This window comes from Bos grunniens, chromosome 17 (genome assembly GCF_055505025.1).
Source record: "Bos grunniens cultivar Pamir isolate PY7600 chromosome 17, Bosgru_T2T1.0, whole genome shotgun sequence".
In the NCBI taxonomy this organism is placed as follows: domain Eukaryota; kingdom Metazoa; phylum Chordata; class Mammalia; order Artiodactyla; family Bovidae; genus Bos; species Bos grunniens.
In genome coordinates this window covers 4,470,706-4,495,281 of record NC_141181.1, presented here as the reverse complement: position 1 = coordinate 4,495,281, position 24,576 = coordinate 4,470,706, and the positions used below count along the sequence as shown (strand labels likewise).

Genomic DNA, 24,576 nt, shown 5'->3' with positions numbered 1-24,576 from the left:
ACATGTAGGCAGATGTCTCAATGCATTCATATTCTTTTTCCAGAGAATCTAAGGTATTTGCAAATAGGTTTGATTAATTGATTTTTTTAATGCATAAAAGGCCTAAAGTTAGTAAGTTATTGCATGTTCTCTGAGACTCTACAGAACTTTCTTTAAATAGTTGATCCCAGGTGTGCAAAATTTTGTTTCACAATCTATTAATAGGACCAGTGACTTAGTATTTTCTTGAATTTACTAAATCTTAAGTGTACTGAGATGAAGTTACTTTTTCCAACATTTTATAATTGAAGATGAAAGAATTTCACAGTGAATACCTGTATGCCCACTCTAGATTCCACCATTAACATTTTATACTCTACTTGCTTTATCATATATATTCATCTATCCATTCCTTTATCCATCTGTCAGTTCATCTTTTTTTGCGGGGGTTGTATTTCTGGGGTACTGTTCTTTTGTCGGGTATGTTTTGTGAATATTTTCTTCTGGTCTTTTCAGTTATAGTGCCCTTGAATGAGCATGTTTTAAATTTTTATGATGCCAAATTTGCATCCTATTGAAGTTATCAGTTCAAGTTTATATTAGGAGAAATAGATCCCAGATTTCCATAACAGTAATCACAATAATTCTAATTACTGAATACTTAAGTCTTCCCTGCCTCTGTTAAGGGGGCTTCCCTGGTGGCTCAGATGGTAAAGCATCTGTCTACAATGTGGGAGACCCGGGTTCGATCCCTGGGTCGGGAAGATCCCCTGGAGAAGGAAATGGCGATCCACTCCAGTACTATTGCCTGGAAAATCCCATGGACAGAGGAGCCTGGTAGGCTACAGTCCATGGGGTCGCAAAGAGTCGGACATGACTTCACTTTCACTTTCACTTTAAGTCTTTTCAAATGTTTCACTTCTATTATCCAAGTTCTTTTGACCTGTTCAACCAAAGCTTATTACAGGAAGAAAGGAGTGTTCTGCCTAGATTTGTTTTTCCAGCCGTAGGATTGAATATTCTATGTGTGTATCTTCCCCACAAGGTTTTGCTCTGCGTGTGGTGGCATAGCCTGTATAGGTTAATGATGGATAGGCAGCCATGAATTGCATGATTTTCTTATTTAGGTCCAGCTCTTCCATGAAACCTTAAATGTAAACAAACCTTGACAGCTGTCTGTCTTAGTTAGAGCTGCTAAGTCTGTGATGTATGGTATATACTAAGCAAAGCACTATTTGTATTTTCTGTAAATCAGAGTGTCAGAGAAGCCAATTATCTCATGTTAACAAATGATTCATCATAACTAGATTTTATGCTTCATTGGGAAGATGTCCTTTATGTTCTGCCCTCCAGTTACTTTACGGGATTGTATGTTCATGCAAAATCTGTCCATTTTAAGTTCTGTTGAAGGTATTGAACAAGATAATTACAATTTCTTCTAGCTCTACAATTCTTGATTCTATTTCACTGTTCTTTTCCAGGCATAGTTTTCTAATACAATATTTTATAAACATAATTATGGTGACTATAAATATATAGTAGAAAGTAAATAGATGTTTTTCATCTTTTTTTAACTCTTTTAAACAGAAAGATGTATTTCAACTAAAAGACATGGAGAAGATTGCTCCCAAAGAAAAAGGCATTAGTAAGTATCAAAGATGTGCCAGAATGTTTTGATGAATACTGGTTATCTTTCCTGCAAATCTTTCACTTCATGGAAGCATAAATTTCTAGAGATGAAGAATGTTTGTTAAAGTCCTTATATAAGGTTTCTGGGCCATGACCATGATTCTTGTGTTCGGAGTATCTGCTCTAGGAAAACTAAGGGGACATATACATGCATGCCTGTATGCACACACACACACATGTATAATACACGTAGTTATACACAAGCCCATTTATGTGTGTAATTGACTTCAAAAGAAGTAAAGCTGTTCATGTATGTTCTGGTATTTGTTAATGGGATTTGCCTGGTGTGTTAGTGTTCTACAGCTGCTGAAACAAATTACTGTAACTTGGTGGCTGAGCACAATGGAGCTTTTATTCCCTCATAGTCCTGGAGGCCAGAAACCTGAAGTAGAGGTGTCGGTGGGGCTGGTTCCTTCCGGAGGCTCTGAGGGAGTTTCCTCTTCATGCTTCTCTCCTGGCTTCTGGGAGTCACCAGCAGTGCTTGGCTTCTAGATGCATCATTCTAATCTCTGCCTCTGCCTTCACATGGCCTCCCCTTTTTTTCCCTCCCCTTCTGTGTCTTATAAGGACACGTTTCATTTGGGACCCACCCTAAATCCAGGATGATTTTATCATGAGACCCTTAATTACATCTGTATAGACCCTTTTCCAAATTAAGGTTGCATTCAGAGGTTCTGGGGTTTATCTTTTGAGGAGTCACTCTTAAGCCCATTATATATGATACATATATTTTTTAAACCTTACTTTTCTGATTGTATAAGCTATACATGTTTAACAGATTTGGAAGTTATATAAAGAATATAATGAAAATACAGTTGTTCATAATCCCTCTACTGACATTACCACTTTTTTTTAAGCTTTTCATTTTGTGTAGGTGTACAGGCAGTTAGCAGTGTGGTGGTAGTTTCAGGTGGACAGCAGAGGGACTCAGCCTTGTCTACATACATGTGTCTGCTCTCCCTGCAGACCCCTGCCCCTCCAGGCTGCCACGTAGCACTGGGAGAGTCCGTGTGCTCCGCAGTGGGTTCTTGTTGATTATCCGTTTTAAATGGAACAGTGTGTAGCGGCAAACGTCAGTGCATTCTCTGCCTCTGTATCTTTCTGTTTTGTAAGTTCATTTGTATCAGTTCTTTTTAGGGTCCACATGTAAGGGATGTCATACGATATTTCTCTGTCTGACTTACTCACTCAGTATGACAATCTCTAGGTCCATCCATGTTGCTGCAAATGGCATTATTTCATTTTTTTAATGGCTGGGTAAGATTCCATTGTATAAATGGTAACATGGTATATTTTGATGTCTTATTCTTAGCTTCTGTTTATCTGTGTTTGTGTTATATATCTGTCCATTTCTCAGAGAGGAAGCCATGCTGCAAACACTGTTTTGTGTTCATGTATTTTTTTCATATAACATTGTATCGTCTACCTATGTTATTTGCTTTAAAAAAAAAAATGATTTACAGCATCTGTATTTCCTAATATTTTTTCTGTGACCACCCATTGTGCCATAATTTGCTTAGCCCATTAGCTATTGTTGCCCATCTAGATGTGTTCCCAAATTTTCTTGCTAAAGTTAAGATAATTAGCATGTCATTCTTAAATTTTTTTCTAAATGACTTATTTTTTAGAGTATTTTTAGGTTCACAGCCACACTGAGAGGAAGGTACAGTGTTTCTCATGTACTTCCTGCCCCCCACACATACACAGCTTCCCCTGTTATCAACACCACTCACCATCATGCATTTGTTACAATTGATAGCCTGCATAGGCACGTCATAATCACACTGAATCCGTAATTTACATTACTAGTCACTCTCAGTGTTGTGCATTTCTGTGGGCTTGTACACACGGATCCACGGTTATGATATCACATACAGTATTTTCCCTTCCCTAAAAATCCTGTGTGCTCTTCCCCCTATTCATCCCTTCCTTTCCCCTTGCCGAAAACTTTTTTCCACATATTACTTCATTAGGAAACGTCCCTAGAAATAGAGTAGAAAGAGACTGTATAGTTTTAGGCTTTTTAGATGGATTCTTAAATGGCCTTCAGGAAAGGCTATTATACTCAAATTCATTTCTCAGAACTGTTACCATTTTTAGAAGTCTTTGACATTTCAGCTTGTACTTTTTTATAAACGAGGTTGAATGTTTTGCATTTGGTGGAGATTTTATTTTTTTATTAAATCTTTTTAAGTTTTTAATGGATTTTATTAAATTTGGGGGTCTGCTCTAGGAAAAATTAAAACAGACTCTATGGATAATTTCTTGGTATAGTTCTATTAATAAAAAGTAAGAATGGGGACTTCCCTGGTGGTTCAGTGGTTAAGAATCTGGCTTGCAATGCAGGGGACTAGGGTTCAATCCCTGGTTGGGGAAGTAAGGTCCTACATGCCTAGGGGCACCCACATGACCAGCCCAACGAATGCAGCCAAGTAAACACTTTAAAAAAAAATAAGAATGGTCTATGAATTTCAAACATTTGTGAAATATGACTTTGTATTTTTACATGGTATTTTTAAAACTCTTTTCTGATTTTCAATCTTACCCCTGACTATAACATCCAGTTTATTTCTTTATTGCTTAATTTTTCATAGTAGTTTTCTTTTAGTTTCCTTAGCAAATAAGGTAAAGCATGTTTATTATTGGAAAAAAATAAGAAAAATGAGCAAAAAGAAGGAAATAAAAATTTCCCTCTTAAACTTACATTCTGCATAACTACTGTCACATTACTGAATACTGTTTTCTAACTTAGTTTTCTATACAATATGTTTTGGATGTACATATATCCAAGCCATTAAATATTTTATAAAGTAAATTTAATGAATGCATAGTATATTTATCCAGAATTTTAAGAGTCCAGTTATTGTACTAATTTCCAGGGTTTTGCTATGAAAAACAGTGATTTAATGAGCATCCTTAAGCATTATTTTCTTTAGCTAAATTTGTAAAAGTGGAATTTCTTTGTAAGAGTTATGCATAAATCTGTTTTTGCTATATTTTTCTACCATGTTGAGGAGTACTTACATCTCTGAATCCTTTATTATAATTTTTAGTGTTTTAAGTAGTCAAAAAATCCTGTCTCATGCTTTATTTTACATTTCTTCGATTATTAGCCGGTTTGACCACTTTCCTTGTTTATTGCCCATGCGTGTTTTATAGATGCTTATTGATGTATTTTGTTTTTCTCTTGGAGTATTTGCCTTTTATGTAATTATTTTTAAAAGCTCCTTATTTATTAACTTATTAACTCAATCTATAATATTTATTGCAAGTGTTCCCCCAGTTACTAGCCTTTAATTTGATTTATGATATGTCTTAATATGAAGTCTTTAAAAATTATCTCTCTTAGCTGCTATGTCAGTAAAAGAAGTCCTTCAAAGCTTGGTTGATGATGGTATGGTTGACTGTGAGAGAATTGGAACATCTAATTATTATTGGGCTTTTCCAAGTAAAGCTCTTCATGCCAGGAAACGTAAGTTGGAGGTTCTGGATTCTCAGGTAGGCCACCATAATTTAAAATAATAGATTTGTTTTTTAAGAAAGAAATTTGTTTTATTTAATCCTCTTCCTATTTAGTGGTTTCTGTTACATTTTTAACGTGCGTTATTTGACTCAGTCTAAAGATAATCAAAATCTCATTTTTTCCAAGGGGAGCAAAGACCGTAGAATGTTCTAACTCTCATCTCACATGCCATGATATTGTTTTCTAGTATTTTAGTTCTTTTTAGGTTTACAGAAAAATTTATGGGCGGGTACAGAGAGTTCCCAAATACACCCATGCCCCCTGCAACCAAATACACAGTTTCCCTTATTATTCACATCTAGTATTAGTGTGATACAGTTGTCACAGTTGACGAGCCAATGTTGATACCTTATTATTCACTAAAGTCCATAGTTGACATTAGAGGCTCATTCTCACAATGTCTTGTGCATTGTGAGTTTTGACAAATCTATAAACGTCATGTATCCAACATTATAGTAACATGCAGTGTAGTTCACTGCCCTAAAAGTCTCCTTTGCTTTACTTATTCCTCCGTCCTTTCCTCTCCTCTAGCCCCTCACAACAACTGGTATTTTTAAGGTCTCTAAAGTTTTGCTTTTTCCAGAGTGTCATCTGGTTGGAATCATAGTCTGCAGGCTTTTCAGAAGAAAGAAGACTGGCTTTTTTCACTTAGTAGTGTGCATTTTAAGTTTCCTCCATGTCTTTTGGTGGCTTGGTAGCTCATTTCTTTTGACTGATGAATAATATTCCATCCCATTGTATGTGCCACAGTTTGTTTACTCATTCAGCTATTAAAGGAGCTCTTGGTTGTTTCCAAGAGTGTAGTTCCAGATTCCATCACATTTTGATGAGCTCTTTTGTATCCTTTACAAGACTGATGGCATGAATTATCATGTAGAACTTACGATGCAGTGGTCCCACCCTTATCTGAGGAAATACTTGCCAAGACCCCCATTGGATGCCTGAAACCATGGAAAGTCCTGAATCCTATACATGCTGCGTTTTTTCTTATGTATACATACCTGTGATACAGTTTAACTTAGAAATTAGGCACCGTAAGATATGAACAACCAACTAGTCGTGAAATAGAACAGCTGTACCAATAACAGTGTGAATGTGGTCTCTCTCTCGAAACATCTTATTGTGCAAATTTAGTGCCCTTTCCGTCTTAATGAAGCACTTGTCATGCCCTGGGGCTGTATCTTTTGCAGTTTGAGGTGCAACAGCAGAACTAGCCCAAATTTCTTTTGCCTTCTTCACAGTTTCATGGAGAGAAGATTCATTCTCACAGTCTTTGCAAGCTCAGCATACGATTTTTTTCCTTCCCTACTAAGAACTTTCACCTTTTCACTTAAAGGAAGTTCTTTGCAGCTTCTCTTTAGCATATCTGAGTTGTGTGCATCAGCACTCTTGTGCTTTGGAGCCATTATCAAGTAGAATAACGGTCACGTGAGCACAGGCGCTGTGGCAGCATGACAGTAACCCCATAGCCAGCGTGACTGCTAAGTGAGTAACAGGCAAGATTCGCTGCACAGAGGAATGACTCATGTCCCATGTGGGATGGAGCCGGACGGGGCAAGGTTTCATCACGCTACTCAGAATAGCACACAATTTAAAACTTCTGAACTGTTTTATTTCTAGAATTTTCCATCCGATATTTTTGCACTATACTTGACCACAGGTGACTGAAACCATGGGAACTGAAACCACAGATAAAAGGGGACTCTACTATATAGGCAAGGGGTGAAATTTTAGGGAAAGTACTGTGGACTTTTTTGGGAAGGGAGGAAGAGTCCTGATTTTCTGGAAGGTAACAATAACAGGAAAAGTTAATTAACAATAGTAAATTAATTTCTCTCTGGAGGTTGTGTGAGATTGTGTTTATTCACAGGAAAATCGTCCTGAAACACCACTTTTTTAAATGATGCTCCTGTGTTCAACTTTGTGGGGAACCATAAAGTCCGTGTTCTTAATTACAAGCAACACAAACTAACTCTGGTTGACATTAGCAGAAAAGAAATTTATTAAAAGATGTAAGATGGACTTGCAGAGTCACTGGGAAGGATGGACACAGTTCTAAAAGTAGGCAGGAACTGAGGGAAGGTACACAGCCAAACTCCTACCAGAACACACCATGAAGCCTTTCTGGTGAGGATACTGCTGCTTCAAACATTGCACCCAACTTGGCCTTGCTGACCTCAGAAGATAACCTCAGGTTTATACGTATGTGTGTGTGTTTATTCTTTTTCAGATTCTTTTCCCTTACACTTTATTACACAGTAGGACCTTGTTGTTTAAGATACTGCATTTTTTCCTTGCTAGGAAATAGCATACGTATTCATCACTCAGCGGTTTTTTTAACTTATGCAATTAAAAACTTTATATAAGGTGATTTCTTTTTAGGCCTTATTACATTTTCCTGTCTTCATGGTTTTTTGTTCTTATCCCCTTTGAAAATTCCCTTGTCTTTCCTTTCTACTTAGTTCTAAACGTCTCTTCTCAGAGGCTTTCTCAAGCTCCCTTAGCTTACTATGTTCTTGTCCTTCTCTAAACTCCTGTAGTATTTTTGGTCTTACCATAAATAAAATGTACAGCTTTGGCAAATATTTCTGGCTGTCCAATAAACATTGTCCCCTTTTTCATTGCTGTGTTGAAGGAGCAGAAAACATTAACCTTCCCAGATTCCCTTGTATCTGTGAATGGCAGTGGGAGACAGATTTGATGAGTGAGATGTAAGTGAAGAGAGGCTTTGTGGTTTCTGGGAAGATGGTCACTTTCATGGTAAAGGCAGAACCCTTTCTTCCTCTTTTCCACGATATGGCCCTGAGATTGTACTGTGCCGATGTTCCTCGAATGGCCAGGCCTGAGTTGACAGGGCTTGGGTCCCCGGTGGCGTTTTGACACGCTGCACGAGCCTTGGACTGCCTCACTTCTGGACTTCACGTTGCATAAGAAAATTAAGCCCTGCTTCTGTTGGACTACAGTCCGTGGGGTCACAGTCGGACATGACTGAGCGACTTCACTTTCACTTCACTTTCATCTAGTTTTAGTCAAATACTCTCTTTATATTCTAAAAGGATGTATTCTAAGTGGGTAAATTTGCTTTAAATTTCTTTTTAATTTAAATGTGACTTAGCTTTTGTATTATCTATTGCCGTGGAACAGAACTGCATGCCCCAAAACTTCATGACTTAAAGAAACAAACATTAGTGTATCACCATTTCTGTAGGTCAGGAATCCAGGCATGGTTTAGTTAGACTCAAAGCTCATGTGAGGGGACGTCCCTGGTGGTCCAGTGGTTAAGAATCCGTCTTACACAGTATGGTACTGGCACAAAGACAGAAATATAGATCACTGGAACAAAATAGAAAGCCCAGAGATAAACCCACGCAACTATGGACACCTTATCTTTGACAAAGGAGGCAAGAATATACAATGGAGAAAAGACAATCTCTTTAACAAGTGGTGCTGGGAAATCTGGTCAACCACTTGTAAAAGAATGAAACTAGAACACTTTCTAACACCATACACAAAAATAAACTCAAAATGGATTAAAGATCTAAACGTAAGACCAGAAACTATAGAAATCTTAGAGGAGAACATAGGCAAAACACTCTCTGACATACATCACAGCAGGATCCTCTATGACCCACCTCCCAGAATATTGGAAATAAAAGCAAAAATAAACAAATGGGATCTAATTAAAATTAAAAGCTTCTGCACAACAAAAGAAACTATAAGCAAGGTAAAAAGACAGCCTTCAGAATGGGAGAAAATAATAGCAAATGAAGCAACTGACAAACAACTAACCTCAAAAACATACAAGCAACTCCTGCAGCTCAATTCCAGAAAAATAAACGACCCAATCAAAAAATGGGTTAAAGAACTAAATAGACTTCTCCAAAGAAGACATACAGATGGCTAACAAACACATGAAAAGATGCTCAACATCACTCATTATCAGAGAAATGCAAATCAAAACCACTATGAGGTACCATTTCACACCAGTGAGAATGGCTGCGATCCAAAAGTCTACAAGCAATAAATGCTGGAGAGGGTGTGGAGAAAAGGGAACCCTCTTACACTGTTGGTGGGAATGCAAACTAGTACAGCCACTATGGAGAACAGTGTGGAGATTCCTTAAAAAACTGGAAATAGAACTGCTGTACGACCCAGCAATCCCACTGCTGGGCATACACACTGAGGAAACCAGAATTGAAAGAGACATGTGTACCCCAGTGTTCATCGCAGCATTGTTTATAATAGCCAGGACACGGAAGCAACCTAGATGTCCATCAGCAGATGAATGGATAAGAAAGCTTTGGTACATATACACAATGGAGTATTACTCAGCCATTAAAAAGAATACATTTGAATCAGTTCTAATGAGGTGGATGAAACTGGAGCCTATTATACAGAGTGAAGTAAGCCAGAGAGAAAAACACCAATACAGTATACTAACGCATATATATGGAATTTAGAAAGATGGTAATGACAACCCTGTATGCGAGACAGCAAAAGAGACACTGATGTATAGAACAGTCTTTTGGACTCTGGGAGAGGGAGGGGGGCGGGTGATTTGGGAGAACGGCATTAAAACATGTATAATATATAAGAAACGAATCGCCAGTCCAGGTTTGATGCAGGATACAGGAAGCTTGGGGCTGGTGCACTGGGATGACCCAGAGGGATGGTATGGGGAGAGAGGTGGGAGGGGGGGTTCGGGATGGGGAACACGTGTACACCCGTGGCGGTTGCATGTTGATGTATGGCAAAACCAATACAATATTGTAAATTTAAAAAATAATAATAAAAAAAATAAAAGAATCTGTCTTACAGTGCAGGGGACACAGGTTCAGTCCCTGGTCTGGGAAGATCCCACATGCTGTGGAGCAACTAAGCCTGTGCCACAACCAGAGAATCAGTGCACCGCAAGAAAGATCCCACGTGATGCAACAGAGGTCATGTGTGCCACAACTAAGGCCTGACAAAGCCAAATAAATACATATTTTAAAAAAAAGTCTCACATGAGGCTTGATCAGACTGTTTGTTGGCCAGGGCTCTATTCTCATCAGAAGGCACATCTGGGAGATTTACTTCTGAGCTCAGTCTTAATGGTTATTGGATTTAGTTCCTTGATGGTTGTTGGGCTGAGATCTTCAGTTCCTGGAAGTCTGTTGGGTTGGTGGCCTGGATTCCTTGGTAGCGTTTAGCACCTCCCTCCCTGCCTCCTCGAATTGTGGTTTTCCCATAGGACAGCTCACGTGTGGCAGCAGCCTTCCCTCACAGCAGATGTGCGTGGAGAGTCCCAGACACGAGCCACAGGGGTTGTTGTGACTTAATCTTGGAAGTGACTCACCTCTGCCTCATTCTGTTCCCTAGACACAGATCTTAAATTCAGTTCACACTCAGGGAGAGATTATACATGGGCATAAATACCAAGAGACAAGGATCATTGGGACCATCTTAAAGGATACATACCACAAATTTTTCATTGTTCTAACTTCTCAAATGTATAAATCTTTTTATTAAAAAAAGGCTTTATTGAGGAATAACTGACGTACCAAAACCATATTTAAAGTTTATAAACTGTTAAGTTTTGACATACGTGTACATCCGGGGAAACATCACCATAATCAAGCTAAGGATCATACCCATCACCCTTAGAATTTCTTCATTCCCGTTCTCTCTCTCCTGCCTAGCCCCAATCCCTGACACACACTGCTTCCCCTGCCCCGTTCCCCAGGCAACTGCTGATTTACTTTCTGTCATTATACATTAGTTTATATTTCCTAGAATTTTATATCAATGGATCATGCAGTACATACTCTTCCTGCCTTCTTTTACTCAGCATAACTAAGATGTATCCATGTTCCTGTATATATTACTCATACATTTTTATTGTTAAGTGGTATTTCGTTGTGTAGATTTACAACAGTTATTTACCTGTTGATGGACATTAGGGGTTTTGTTTGTTTTAGTTTTCGGTTATTAGAAGTAAAGCTTCTATGAATATGTATATATGTCTTTGTATGGAAATATGTTTTCATTTATATTGGGTAAATACCTAGGAACAGAATGGCTGGATCATATGGTAGGGGTATGATTAGCTTTCTAAGAGGTTGCCAGAGGGTGTTCAAAGTGTCTGCGCCACTTTCCATTCCTACCAGCAGTGTGTGTGTTCCGGTCTCTCCGTGTGCTCACTGATGCTTGGGATGACACCCCTTCTAGTAAGTGTGTAGTGATATCTCCAATGCGTGAAAGTGAAGTTGCTCCGTCGTGCCCGACTCTTAGCGACCCCATGGACTGCAGCCCACCAGGCTCTTCCATCCATGGGATTTTCTAGGCAAGAGTCCTGGAGTGGGGTGCTATCACCTTCTCCAGATAGATAAACTGGACTTCCCCAAAACTTAAAATATCGGCTCTTCTAAACACAGTTAAGTAAACAAAAACACAACCAAAGACTGGGAGAAAACACTTGGAAAGCATTTGTCTGATAAAGGATTTGTATCTAGAATGTGCAAAGAATTAACCTGGAGAAATGGAAATTGCAGCAGCAGTTTATCTATCAACTTGTTTCTTTATGGTTAGTGTTTCTGGTGGTGTTATCTTACCCTCTTCCAGACAGTTACTCATGCCTGAAATTAGGCCTGCTGCTGCTAAGTCACTTCAGTCGTGTCTGACTCCGTGCGACCCCTTAGACAGCAGCCCACCAGGCTCCTCGTCCCTGGGATTCTCCAGGCAAGAACACTGGAGTGGGTTGCCATTTCCTTCTCCAGAAATTAGGCCTAACAAGTGCTAATTAAGCATTTCTTTTTTGACTTTGTAAACCAGAGATAATCTGGAGCAATGTATGCTCTTTATTTCTTTGCCTCTGGATTTAGCATAATTCTATTTAGCAAGTGAAGGAGTTTTGCAAAAAAAGTAAGCAAGAGATTCTTGCTAGTATAATGAATCTATTTTTAATAAGTGAACTTAATATTATTTAGTCTATATATAGAATAAATAATATAAATATAAATATATAAATATAATAAATATATAATATATAATAAATGGTATATATGTAAATATACATTTATTCTATATAGATAGGATAGAATAGTTCTAATTAGCTTCTGTCAATATTTTCCTCTCCCTACTGGTTTGAAAGTTGGGATCCAGTGTTTTTTGTGACATACTCCTGTTCCCGATGCCCCATTTACAAGCTGGAGATCAAAGCTTAATCTCACACACTTCCTGCAGGAGTCACAGTTCAAGTCAGAGGCCATTACATAAGTAGTAGGTCCAATACCTTCTGTTCTCAGCTCTGCAGAGTGAGATTTTGATATGTCATTCATAAGAGATTGATAGCATTTGGCATTTGCAGTAAATACATTTTTTTAAGAAACAAACACTCAGTACCATTTCACTGACTTAAACCTACTTTATTTTTTCACTGAAATTTGAGAAGGAATGCCAGTATCATACTATGCCCCTCAACTATGGTTCTGAAGAGAGCTTATCATTTTAGAGAAACAGTAAAGCTTAATGGGAAGAGAAGTAGTTAGAAATCGAAGATGGATTGAAATCACAGTTTTAACTTTTTGCTAGTTGTAAGGATCTTGGAAAAGTTTCTTAAGCTTTTAATGCCTTAAAGTTTCCCAAATTTGTTAAAAAAAAAAAAAGATTATACTTACTTCAAAGGGTTGTGTGGATTAAGTAGTCTATGTCGAGTGCCAGTGTGCATAGGCACTGTGTAAGGTGGCTGGAGGTTTGACTAAATTAGTGCTCATCCAGGAGTGTATACTCTTAAGTTTATTTGTTCAATCAAAAAAAATATTTGAGGGTCTACTATGTGCAAAACATTTTACCAGACGCTGGAGGTAATTCAAAAAAGTAGAAATCGGTATCTTTACATGCTTTACTAAGAAAGAACCTGTAACCTGCGCTGAAGATAAGACATACAAGTGAAGGAGTGAATTGGAGAGGAGAAGTAAGTGGCTGACTGCCGAACGAGCGATAGAGATTAGAAGTGTTGCAAGAGGTCATGGGATTTACATGTAGAAGCCACTGTTAATGTTGAATTGAAGCAGATTCCAAATTCAAGGTTACACTGAAAGATCAGTTTGTTCAACATATTGCCAAAGTAAAATGTTAACTTCTTTTGAGTTTCTTGTTAATTACTTCCAGATTAGAGAGAGGGAGCTCTTCGTTTCCCCCCATCACCCCCATCATTCTGTTCTGCTTTGGTTCCACCAGTGATTCCAATTAAGTACAGGAATGTACTTGTCTCTTGAGAATGGGCTTTTTTTTGCAAGTCTGAAAATCAGGAAACATTTTTCTCTCTTGCCTTTAGGTTGTATGTGTTGATCACTGTTAAAGACAGTCTAAAAAAGCCTCATGGTTATAATTTATGTTTCTCTTGAACATTTTCTAAGATAGCAAAGAAGCTATCAACTGCGTGTGGATTGCATTAACTGCTTCAACAGAAACTGTGTGCCTCCTCTGTTTATGTGCAGTACTGAGTTCTTTGAGCGATATAAAAAATGATAAAATGTGTGTTTCGTGTTGAGATAATTTATATTTACTTGGTAAGGCAAGATAAATATACAGTTAATTAACTTGTAATGAAAAGACATTGTTAATTAACTCTTATGAAAAAGAAGTCTATATAGTTAAGGGAGACTTCTTAGAAATGGTTTTTTGAGCTGAAAGTTGCCTCACTGTAGATGGATGGAGGAGATTACTGAGGGGGACAGCAGGAGCCACTGATGCTCTTGATGATGATAGCCAGACTTTACTGAGCAGTCAGCCAGGGAGTTTTAAGAGTTTGTCTTAGTCCATTCAGGCTGCTGTAACAAAATACCACAGATTTGGTAGCTTATAAACAACAGAAACTTGTTTCTCATAGTTCCAGAGGCTGGAAGTGAATGAAAGTTAGAAGAAACGAAGGTGTGAGGTTGTCTGAATGAGAGCAGCCCACTGGCGCAGTTTCCCTGGTGCTGCTGCAACTCTGTGTGGGGTTTAAACGGATGTTTCCTTGTTTAAAGGGTCAGAACTGTGGAAATCATGCTCTTTTGTTTTCTTGCTCTGCTGAGACCTTCCTCAGTTCTTCATCCAAGTTCTGATTTGCAACCCATTTATTACTAGTGGAAGGTAGTTTAGGGGTCAGGTTTTTGATTTATCACCAGCATTTCATTTTGAAATCCACACTAAATTGGATTTCACACCCAGGGTATGGGTTTGGGGAGACACTAAGAGATTCTCAGAATAATTTTTTTTTTTAATTTTACCATTTTTTAGAAATGAATACAGATCTTCCTCTACTTCTTACAGTGGGGTTATGCTGTCAACCCCATGGGAAGTTAAAACTGTTTTAAGTCAAAAAAATGCATTTAATACACCTAACCCACCAAGCATCATAGTGTAGCCAAGCCTATCTTATAAGGGCTCAGAACATTTAAACATTAGCCTACAGTTGGACAAAATCATCTGTCACAGAGACTTGTATAATAAAGTGTTGAATATCTTATATAGTTTATTGAATACTGAAAGTGAAACCGGAGGTGTTGTCTGGGTACAGAGTGGTTGTCGGTGTGTTGGTTGCGCACCGTGGCGGTGATGCAGCTGAGCGGGAGCTGCGGCTCACTGCCTGTGTCCAGCGTGCAGCGTCATGGGGAGTGTGTGCTGCCTGTCACTAGACCAGGACGAGAACTGAACTCCAAGTTCCAAATATGGTTTCTACTGAATGTGGACTGCTTTTGCACCATCATAAAGTTGTAAAATCATTCAGTCAAACCGTCATAAGTTGGGAACCATCAGTACATAAAATCATTTATTGCTAAAACTGAGCTGGTAAAGAATAGGTCCACTCAAGCTGTGTGGACAACTTGAAATGTTTTTGAATAAAAATAGGCGTTTACCTTTATTGAAATTCGTTCAGTTCAGTAAATGTATACTGAATGCTTGCTGTGGCAGGCGTTGTGACTGAGAGGGGTAATGGTGAATGAGGTAGCTCCGGTCCTCCAGGACCTCACAGCCTGGTGAGGAGAGACCCCGGTCAACAGACCCCCGCCACATGGTGGAATAATGTACAGCATGGGGGAGGATGGTAGAGGGTGAACATTCTGCTGAGGAAAGGCTTTACAGTTAAGGAAGGAGACGTTTAGGTCTGTTCTGGAAAGATGTGTGAGTCCAGAAGGGAGTTGAGGGTGAAGGACATGCTGGGTACAGAGACCCGTATGTTAAAGTAGTGGAGCACAGTGGCTTACAAGAGTGGACTCTAGACCCAGACCCCAGACTCAACTCCTACTTCTTCCATTTACTAGAAACATCTTGTGTCTCTGTTTTCTCTGTTAAGTGGTCCTAATATTTCCTACTTCACAGGTTGCTTGTGACAATTAAATGTGTTGTGTATAACTGCATACAACAATGACTAATCCATAGTAAGTGCTTTAACTTGTTATTATATGCCAGGACTGGATAGATATGTATAGAACTGCATAATATATGAGAAAATCTTGAGTTGTTTTGTACTGCTCAGTTGAATGTGAGGGGTGAATGTTGTTATTGTTCAGCCGCTAAGTCATGTCCAACTCTTGCGACCCCATGGACTTAAGCTCCCTGGGATCCACTGACCTTGTGATTTCCCAAGCAAGAATACTGGAGTGGGTTGGCCATTTCCTTTTCCAGGGGATCTTCCTGACCTAGGCATCAAATTTGCGCCTCCTACATTGGCAGATTCTTTACCACTGACCCACCAAGGAAGCCTGATAATGAAGGGCTCTGTGTATGAAGCTGAAGGATTTTGAGTAGGGAAGTGAAATGATCAGAGCCTTATTTAAGAAAGACGCTCCTGTTGGCAGTATGGAGGCCATTTGGAGTGTGCACTGTTAAATTCCCAGCTAGTGGCTGTCCCAGGCCCACTGTGCTCCAGATAAAAGGGCTTCTTTGCACCTCCTGTGCCATGGTGGTATGGATGGTACCTGTGGGGCTGCTTCTTCCTGGGGTTCTAGATCGAAAGTGATAGATTCTCTCTATTCCTGTACCCTGCAGGTTTTCTAGGGGCTCTGCAGTTGCACTCCTCTTTCTGTAGTTGTAGCTAATCTTACAGTACCAGAGAGGGTAACTCAGGGCCCTTCTCAGGAACTCTCAACAGTGTCTAATGTTCTTCCTTTCTTCCTAGACTCCTGCGTCTTCTGTCTTCAATTTGTCGTTGGAAGAGGACAGAACAGGACTGGTTCTGGCTGGTCTGATATTTTTCTGGCATAAACCTAGACTTTGACTTTTGAAAGAACAAAAAGAAAAAAAATCTCATGGTTCCACTGTGTGCTGTCACTGAAGTTTGTTCAGGCTCGGCTAGAGCATTTATTACTCTTGTCGTATTTACAGACCTCTCTCTTGTATTAGGTATGTGTCTCAAACATAAGATAAAAGCCATGTCTTCAATTTTCTCTCCCCCAAACCTAATACTAATCCTAAGTAGGCATTTAATCATGTAAACTTAAATGAGTGAATGAGTACATCACACAACTAGCCAGCTTCTAAACCATCTTATCAGCCTGTAAATTGATGTTTAGTAAAAATATTTGATAAAGAATGGTTTTGTCTAGAAATAAATGAAATGTCTGACTAACAGAGGCTTAAATAAATGGAAGTTTATCTTTCTCACATTAAGTCAAAAGGTAGGTATCTGTTAATGTTGATCAGTGTCTCAGTGGTATCCGTCAGCATCTGTGGGGCCCGTTATGGTTATGAGATGGTCAGCAGAGCTACTCTTGTCATAGCTGAAGAATGGTATGGCAGAGGGGAGAGGGAAGTTACAGGAATGTTGTCTCTTAACAGGAATACAAAAGAAAACTTTCTCAGACCTCTCCAATAGGCTTTGGCTTAAATCTGTAAACTGAAACAGTGTCTCTCTAAACACTGTAGTTTCCTCTCTGTAGACGAAACTAGGCGTGGAAGTGGGTAAGGAAGGAAGGAGGTTAGGAATGGCTTAGATGAGTCACTCAACCAAAAGGATTGTAGGCATAGTGTTATAAATAGGGTGCTATTTTATGAGAGTGTAAAGTTCTGTAACTGCAGCACAGTTGATAAGATAGTAGTGTTTAATGGTAATGTAGTCTGTTCTCAGTGAATACGTGAGCTGTACAGAAAACATTCTGCTGTATCACTGACTTTTTTCCCTCTCATTGCAGGGGTGATGCAAGGCATCAACAAAATGATATTTGTATTTTGACGTTTCCTTTCAATAGAGAAATACTTGGCCAATTTCTTACTTGTATAGATAAGCCCTTTTTTTTGCTATTTTTGATGTGAAAGTGAAAGTCGCTCAGTCGTGTCCTGACTCTCTGCGACCCGATGTACTGGGGCCTGCCAGGCTCCTCTGTCCATGGAATTCTCCTGGCAAGAATACTGGAGTGGATAGCCATTCCTTCTCCAGGGGATCTTCCCAAACCAGGGATCGAACCCAGGTCTTCTGCATTGCAGGCAGATTCTTTACTGTCTGAGCCACCCGGGAAGCTGTACAAATACATTTTTGTTGATATGTCTTCACATTTTGTCTACTGAGATTTTTCTTTTAAAAAGTATCAGAGACTCTTATTTGTTTTAGAAATTTTAGTTTCTTCATTGAAAGGTTTTTCTTTATCAAAAATACCATTTATCCGCCTTTGTTTCATAGCAAGATGGTCAACACCGAAATTAGATTGATTATATTCTTCGCAGCCAAAGATGGAGAAGCTCTATACAGTCAACAAAAACAAGACCAGGAGTTGACTGTGGCTCAGATCATGAACTCCTTATTACCAAATTCAGACTGAAATTGAAGAAAGTAGGGAAAACCACTAGACCATTCAGGTATGACCTAAATCAGATCCCTTATGATTAACACAGTGGAAGTGAGAAATAGATTTAAGGGCCTAGATCTGATAGATAGAGTGCATGATGAACTATGGAATGAGGCTCGTGACATTGTACAGGAGACAGGGATCAAGACCATCCCCATGGAAAAGAAATGCAAAAAAGCAAAGTGGCTGTCTGGGGAGGCCTTACAAATAGCTGTGAAAAGAAGAGAAGCAAAAAGCAAAGGAAAAAAGGAAAGATATAAGCATCTGAATGCAGAGTTCCAAAGAATAGCAAGAAGAGATAAGAAAGCCTTCCTCAGTGATCAATGCAAAGAAATAGAGGAAAACAACAGGATGGGAAAGACTAGAGATCTCTTAAGAAAATTAGAGATACCAAGGGGACATTTCATGCAAAGATGGGCTCGATAAAGGACAGAAATGGTATGGACCTAACAGAAGCAGAAGATATTAAGAAGAGGTGGCAAGAATACACAGAAGAACTGTACAAAAAAGATCTTCATGACCCAGATAATCACGATGATGTGATCACTGACCTAGAGCCAGATATCCTGGAATGTGAAGTCAAGTGGGCCTTAGAAAGCATCACTACGAACAAAGCTAGTGGAGGTGATGGAATTCCAGTTCAGCTGTTTCAAATCCTGAAAGATGATGCTGTGAAAGTGTTGCACTCAATATGCCAGCAAATTTGGAAAACTCAGCAGTGGCCACAGGACTGGAAAAGGTCAGTTTTCATTCCAATCCCAAAGAAAGGCAATGCCAAAGAATGCTCAAACTACTGCACAATTGCACTCATCTCACATGCTAGTAAACTAATGCTCAAAATTCTCCAGGCCAGGCTTCAGCAATACGTGAACCGTGAACTTCCTGATGTTCAAGCTGGTTTTAGAAAAGGCAGAGGAACCAGAGATCAAATTGCCAACATCCGCTGGATCATGGAAAAAGCAAGAGAGTCCCAGAAAAACATCTATTTCTGCTTTATTGACTATGCCAAAGCTTTTGACTGTGTGGATCACAACTGTGGAAAATTCTGAAAGAGATGGGAATACCAGACCACCTGACCTGCCTCTTGAGAAACCTCTATGCAGGTCAGGAAGCAACAGTTATAACTGGACACGGAACAACAGACTGGTTCCAAATAGGAAAAGGAGTATGTCAAGGCTGTATATTTATCACCCTGCTTATTTAACTTATATGCAGAGTACATCATGAGAAACGCTGGACTGGAAGAAACACAAGCCGGAATCAAGATTGCCGGGAGAAATATCAATAACCTTAGATATGCAGATGATACCACCCTTATGGCAGAAAGTGAAGAGGAACTCAAAAGCCTCTTGATGAAAGTGAAAGTGGAGAGTGAAAAAGTTGGCTTAAAGCTTGGCTTCAGAAAACAAAGATCATGGCATACAGTCCCATCACTTCATGGGAAATAGATAGGGAAACAGTGGAAACAATGTCAGACTTTATTTTTCTGGGCTCCAAAATCATTGCAGATGGTGACTGCAGCCATGAAATTAAAAGATGCTTACTCCTTGGAAGGAAAGTTATGACCAACCTAGATAGCATATTCAAAAGCAGAGACATTACTTTGCCAACAAAGGTCCATCTAGTCAAGGCTATGGTTTTTCCTGTGGTCATGTATGGATGTGAGAGTTGGATTGTGAAGAAGGCTGAGTGCCGAAGAATTGATGCTTTTGAACTGTGGTGTTGGAGAAGACTCTTGAGAGTCCCTTGGACTGCAAGGAGATCCAACCAGTCTATTCTGAAGGAGATCAGCCCTGGGATTTCTTTGGAGGGAATGATGCTTAAGCTGAAACTCCAGTACTTTGGCCACCTGATGCAAAGAGTTGACTCATTGGAAAAGACTCTGATGCTGGGAGGGATTGCGGGCAAGAGGAGAAGGGGACGACAGAGGATGAGATGGCTGGATGGCATCACTAACTCGATGGATGTGGGTCTGGGTGAACTCCAGGAGTTGGTGATGGACAGGGAGGCCTGGCGTGCTGTGATTTCATGGGGTCGCAGAGTCGGACACGACTGAGCGACTGAACTGAACTGAACTATGCTATATAGCTCAAAATGTAGTTTTTTATACGGACATATTTTTAAAATCTATTTTTGACTGTGCCGGATCTTTGTTGTTGCAGGCGGGCTTGCTCTAGTTGTGGTGAGCAGGGACTAATCTATAAAAATATATTTATAATATATAAATATAAAGGACTATAAAGAAACCTGAGTGCCGAAGAATTGATGCTTTTGAACTATAATGCTGGAGAAGACTCTTGAGAGTTCCTTGGACTGCAAGGAGATCCAACCAGTCCGTCCTAAAGGAGATCAGTCCTGGGTGTTCATTGGAAGAACTGATGCTAAAGCTGAAACTCCAGTACTTGGCCACCTGATGTGAAGAACTGACTCATTTGAAAAGACCCTGACGCTGAGAAAGATTGAAGTCATGAGGAGAAGGGGACGACAGAGGATAAGATGGTTGGATGGCATCACCAACTCTACGGACTTGAGTTTGAGCAAACTCCGGGAGTTGGTGATGGACAAGGAGGCCTGGCGTGCTGCAGTCCATGGGCTCGTGAAGAGTCGGACACGACTAAGCGACGACTGGGGCTGCTCTCTGTTTGCCGTGCACGGGCTTCTCATTGTGGTGGCTTCCATTGTGGACCGCAGGCTCTAGAGCGTGCGGGCTTCTGTAGTCGCGATGCACAGGCTCAGTAGTTAGGACGCATGGGCTTAGTTGCTCCACAACATATGGATTCTTCCTAGATCAGGGACAGAACTTATGTCCCCTGCATTGGCAGGTGGATTGTTAACCACTGCACCACCAGGGACGTCCAGCATATATGTTTGTTTTTTTTCTTAAAGTTGCCTCACTTGAAATTGTTCTGGATGTTTTTTATTTAGAATGTTGACAAATTTAATGTGTTAGTATGGTGCCCAGAGGGATAGGATGCTCAGTGAAAAACATAGCCTTTGATATCCAGATGATCTGGATTAAACTAGCAGCATTGCCATTTACTACCTGGTCAAATTACCTAGTCTCTCTGGATCTCAGTTTCTTAATCTGTAAAATGGCAGTATTAAAACTTCCAGTGAGGTCATGTATGTGCTGCATCCTCTATAGGCCTGGTTCTCTGGAGGCACTCAGTGGTAGCTGTTGTAACAGATAAGTGACTGCTGACAATGGAGAGTACGCGGAAACTGTATGGCTTGTTGCATTTGTAGTTTGTTGCTCATCATTGTTTTTATTTACTTGAAGGAGGGAAGAGAAAATGAAGAATGTGACAAAACTTTTTTGAAGTGAAATTACTTGCTTCTTTAGTTAGGATTATCAAGTTATATTCAGTTTATTAAAGTGTTTATTTTGTAGAAGATAGTTCAACTTTCTCTCTCTTAAAAAAAAAGTTTTATATTTATCTCTCGCTTACTGGCCCCATATACCTTTGTTAATGGGAGAATTCCACTGTTTTGCAATGGTAAGCCAGAGGGTCATCACCTAATGGCATAATCACATTATAAATTTCCTAACTATACTTAACCTGTGTTCCAAAATGGACTTTTCTTAGCCAGTAAAACTAGGAGAAGTAATATATCAAATCATGCCAGTTTTTCTCAGTGGAAGTTCTTTCTATTTTGATTGTATTGGGCTATAACCTTTTCAGGTAATTTTTAATAAGGATTAAAAGTCACCACTAGACATTTTAATGATTCCATTTTTTATTTATAATTTTTGGTATCTCTTTCAAAAAATAAGAAAGAACTTTTTATTTTTGTGACATTTGATATCTTTAAGTTCACAAATTAAAAAAAAAAGTTGGCAACTTTTCATTTCTCCTCTTTAATAAGCTAAATTACAAAGCTACTTACTATTTGTAGTTCTTAAGTAAAATTGCCAGTTCTTTTAGGAATTTTGATATTGCCCCCTTCTTGATGGAAAGGATTAAGAGCATTAGGTCTTAGCTTTTCAAACTTTTCATATGGACATTTTTAAACCTACTGTCTTTCTTCACCAAGGCCACTTCTGCTTGTCATACCTTATGGCGAGTCTGTGTGTTTTCCATTGATGAGCACTTACATTGCTCCCATATCTTGGCTATTGTGACTATTGCTGCAGTGAACATAGGGGTGCATGTATCTTTTTGATTAGTAATTTGGTTTCTTTGGAGAAATACCCAGAAGTGGAATTGCTAAGTTGTATGGTAGTTCTAGTTTTAATTTTTTGAGGAAACTCCATGCCATTTTTCAATAGTAGCAGTGCCAGTTTACATTTCCACCAGCAGTGCACTAGGGTTCTCTTTTCTCCATGTCCTCAGTTCAGTTCAGTTGCTCAGTCGTGTCCGACTCTTTGTGACCCCATGGACTGCAGCACATCAGGCCTCCCTGTCCATCACCAACTCCTGGAGCCTACTCAAACTCAAGTCCATCGAGTCGGTGATGCCATCCAACCATCTCATCGTCTGTTGTCCCCTTCTCCTCCCACCTTCAGTCTTTCCCAGCATCAGGGTCTTTTCAAATGAGTCAGTTCTTCGCATCAGGTGGCCAAAGTATTGGGTTTCCACTTCAGCATTAGCCCTTCCAATGAATATTCAGGACTGATTTCCTTTAGGACGGACTGGTTGGATCTCCTTGCAGTCCAAGGGACTCTCAAGAGTCTTCTCCAATGCCACAGTTCAAAAACATCAATTCTTCGGTGCTCAGCTTTCTTAATAGTCCAACTCTCACATCCATACATGAGTACGGGTAAAACCATTGCTTTGACTAGATGGACCTTTGTTGGCAAAGTAATGTGTCTGCTTTTTAATAAGCTGTCTAGGTTGGTCATAACTTTTCTTTCAAGGAGCAAGCATCTTTTAATTTCACGGCTGCAATCACCATCTGCAGTGATTTTGGAGCCCCCCAAAATAAAGTCTGCCACTGTTTCCACTGTTTCCCCATCTATTTGCCATGAAGTGATGGGACTGGATGCCATGATCTTAGTTTTCTGAATGTTGAGTTTTAAGCCAGTTTTTCATTCTCCTCTTTCACTTTCATCAAGAGGCTCTTTAGTTCTTCTTCACTTTCTGCCATAAGGGTGGTGTCATCTGCATATCTGAGGGTATTGATATTTCTCCCGGTAATCTTGATTCCAACTTGTGCTTCATCAAGTCCAGCATTTCTCGTCATCCTCACCAACACTTCTTTCTTGTATTTTCGATGATACTGTTTTGACAGGTGTGAGGTGCTACTGTCTTTTGTTTTTCATGGCTGCTCTGGGTCTTTGCTGCTGCGTGTGGGCCTTCTGCAGTTGTGTCGAGCAGGGGCTGCTCTCTAGTTGGGACGTACGGCTCAGTAGTCGTGGTGCAGGGGCTTAGTTGCTCCACGGCATGTGGGATCTTCTTGGACCAGGGATTGAACCTGTGACCTTGGGTTGGCATGCAGACTCTTTACCACTGGCCACCAGGGAAGCCCTCACTGTGGTTTTGATTTGCATTTCTTTATTGATTAGTGATTTTGAGCATCTTTTCATTTGTCTGTTGGCCATTTGTATATCTTCTTTGGAAAATTATCTGTTTAGATACTCTGCTCATTGAGTTATTTGTTTTTTAATATCGGGTTATATGAATTCTTAGGATCTTCCCTGTAGTTCAGACAGTAAAGAATCCGCCTGCAATGCAGGAGACCCAGGTTTGATCTGTGGGTTGGGAAGATCCTCTGGAAAAGGAAATGGCAGTTCACTCCAGTATTCTTGCCTGGAGAATCTCATGGACAGAGGAGCCTGGTGGGTTACAGGCCATGGGGTCCCAAAGAGTTGGATATGACTGAGCGACTAACACTACTATATGAGTTTTTGGTATATTTTGGATAGTAACCCTTTGTTGAATATATCCATAGCTCAGTCGGTAAAGAATCTGCCTGCATTTCAGGAGACCTAGGTTCGATTCCTGGGTCAGGAAGATCCTCTGGAGAGGGAAATGGCAACCCACTCCAGTATTGCTGCCTAGAGAATCCCATGGACAGAGGAGCCTCACAGGCTACAGTCCGTGGAATTGCATGAATTGGACATGACTTAGCGACTAAACCACCACCATTGGATGTATCATTTGCAAATATCTTTTCGCATTTAGTAGGTACCCTTTTTGTTTTGTTGCTAGTGTCCTGCACTGTGCAAAAGCTTTTTAGTTTGATGTAGTCCCATTTGTTTATTTTTGTTTTTGTTTCCCTTGCCTTAGGACACATATCCTCCCCAAAAATCTTTCTAAGATTGATGTCACAGAGCATATTGCTCATGTTTTCTTCTAATAGTTGTATGGGTTCATGTTTTACACCTTAAGTCTTTCTTTTTATATGGTATGAGAGTTTTAGTTTGATTCTTGTATATGTAGCTATCCAGTTTTCTGAGCACCCCTTAGCAAAGAGATTTGTCTTTTCCACATTGTGTATTCTTGCCTCCTTTGTCATAGATTGCTGCTACTCCTAAGTCGCTTCAGTCGTGTCCAATTCTGTGCAACCCCATAGACGACAGCCCACCAGGCTTCTCCATCCCTGGGATTCTCCAGACAAGAGTACTGGAGTGGG

General features: G+C 39.7%; 1 protein-coding gene across 1 annotated transcript in view; it reads left to right on the top strand.

Moving 5' to 3' along the window:
* MND1 (meiotic nuclear divisions 1) overlaps positions 1–24,576 on the top strand; it is a 114,993-nt gene that overhangs the window by 16,077 nt on the left and 74,340 nt on the right. Inside the window, exons 4-5 of the mRNA XM_086345901.1 lie at positions 1,567–1,624; positions 5,018–5,166. Coding sequence (XP_086202027.1) covers positions 1,567–1,624; positions 5,018–5,166 — 207 coding nt within the window. The remainder of the gene's footprint in view (positions 1–1,566; positions 1,625–5,017; positions 5,167–24,576) is intronic.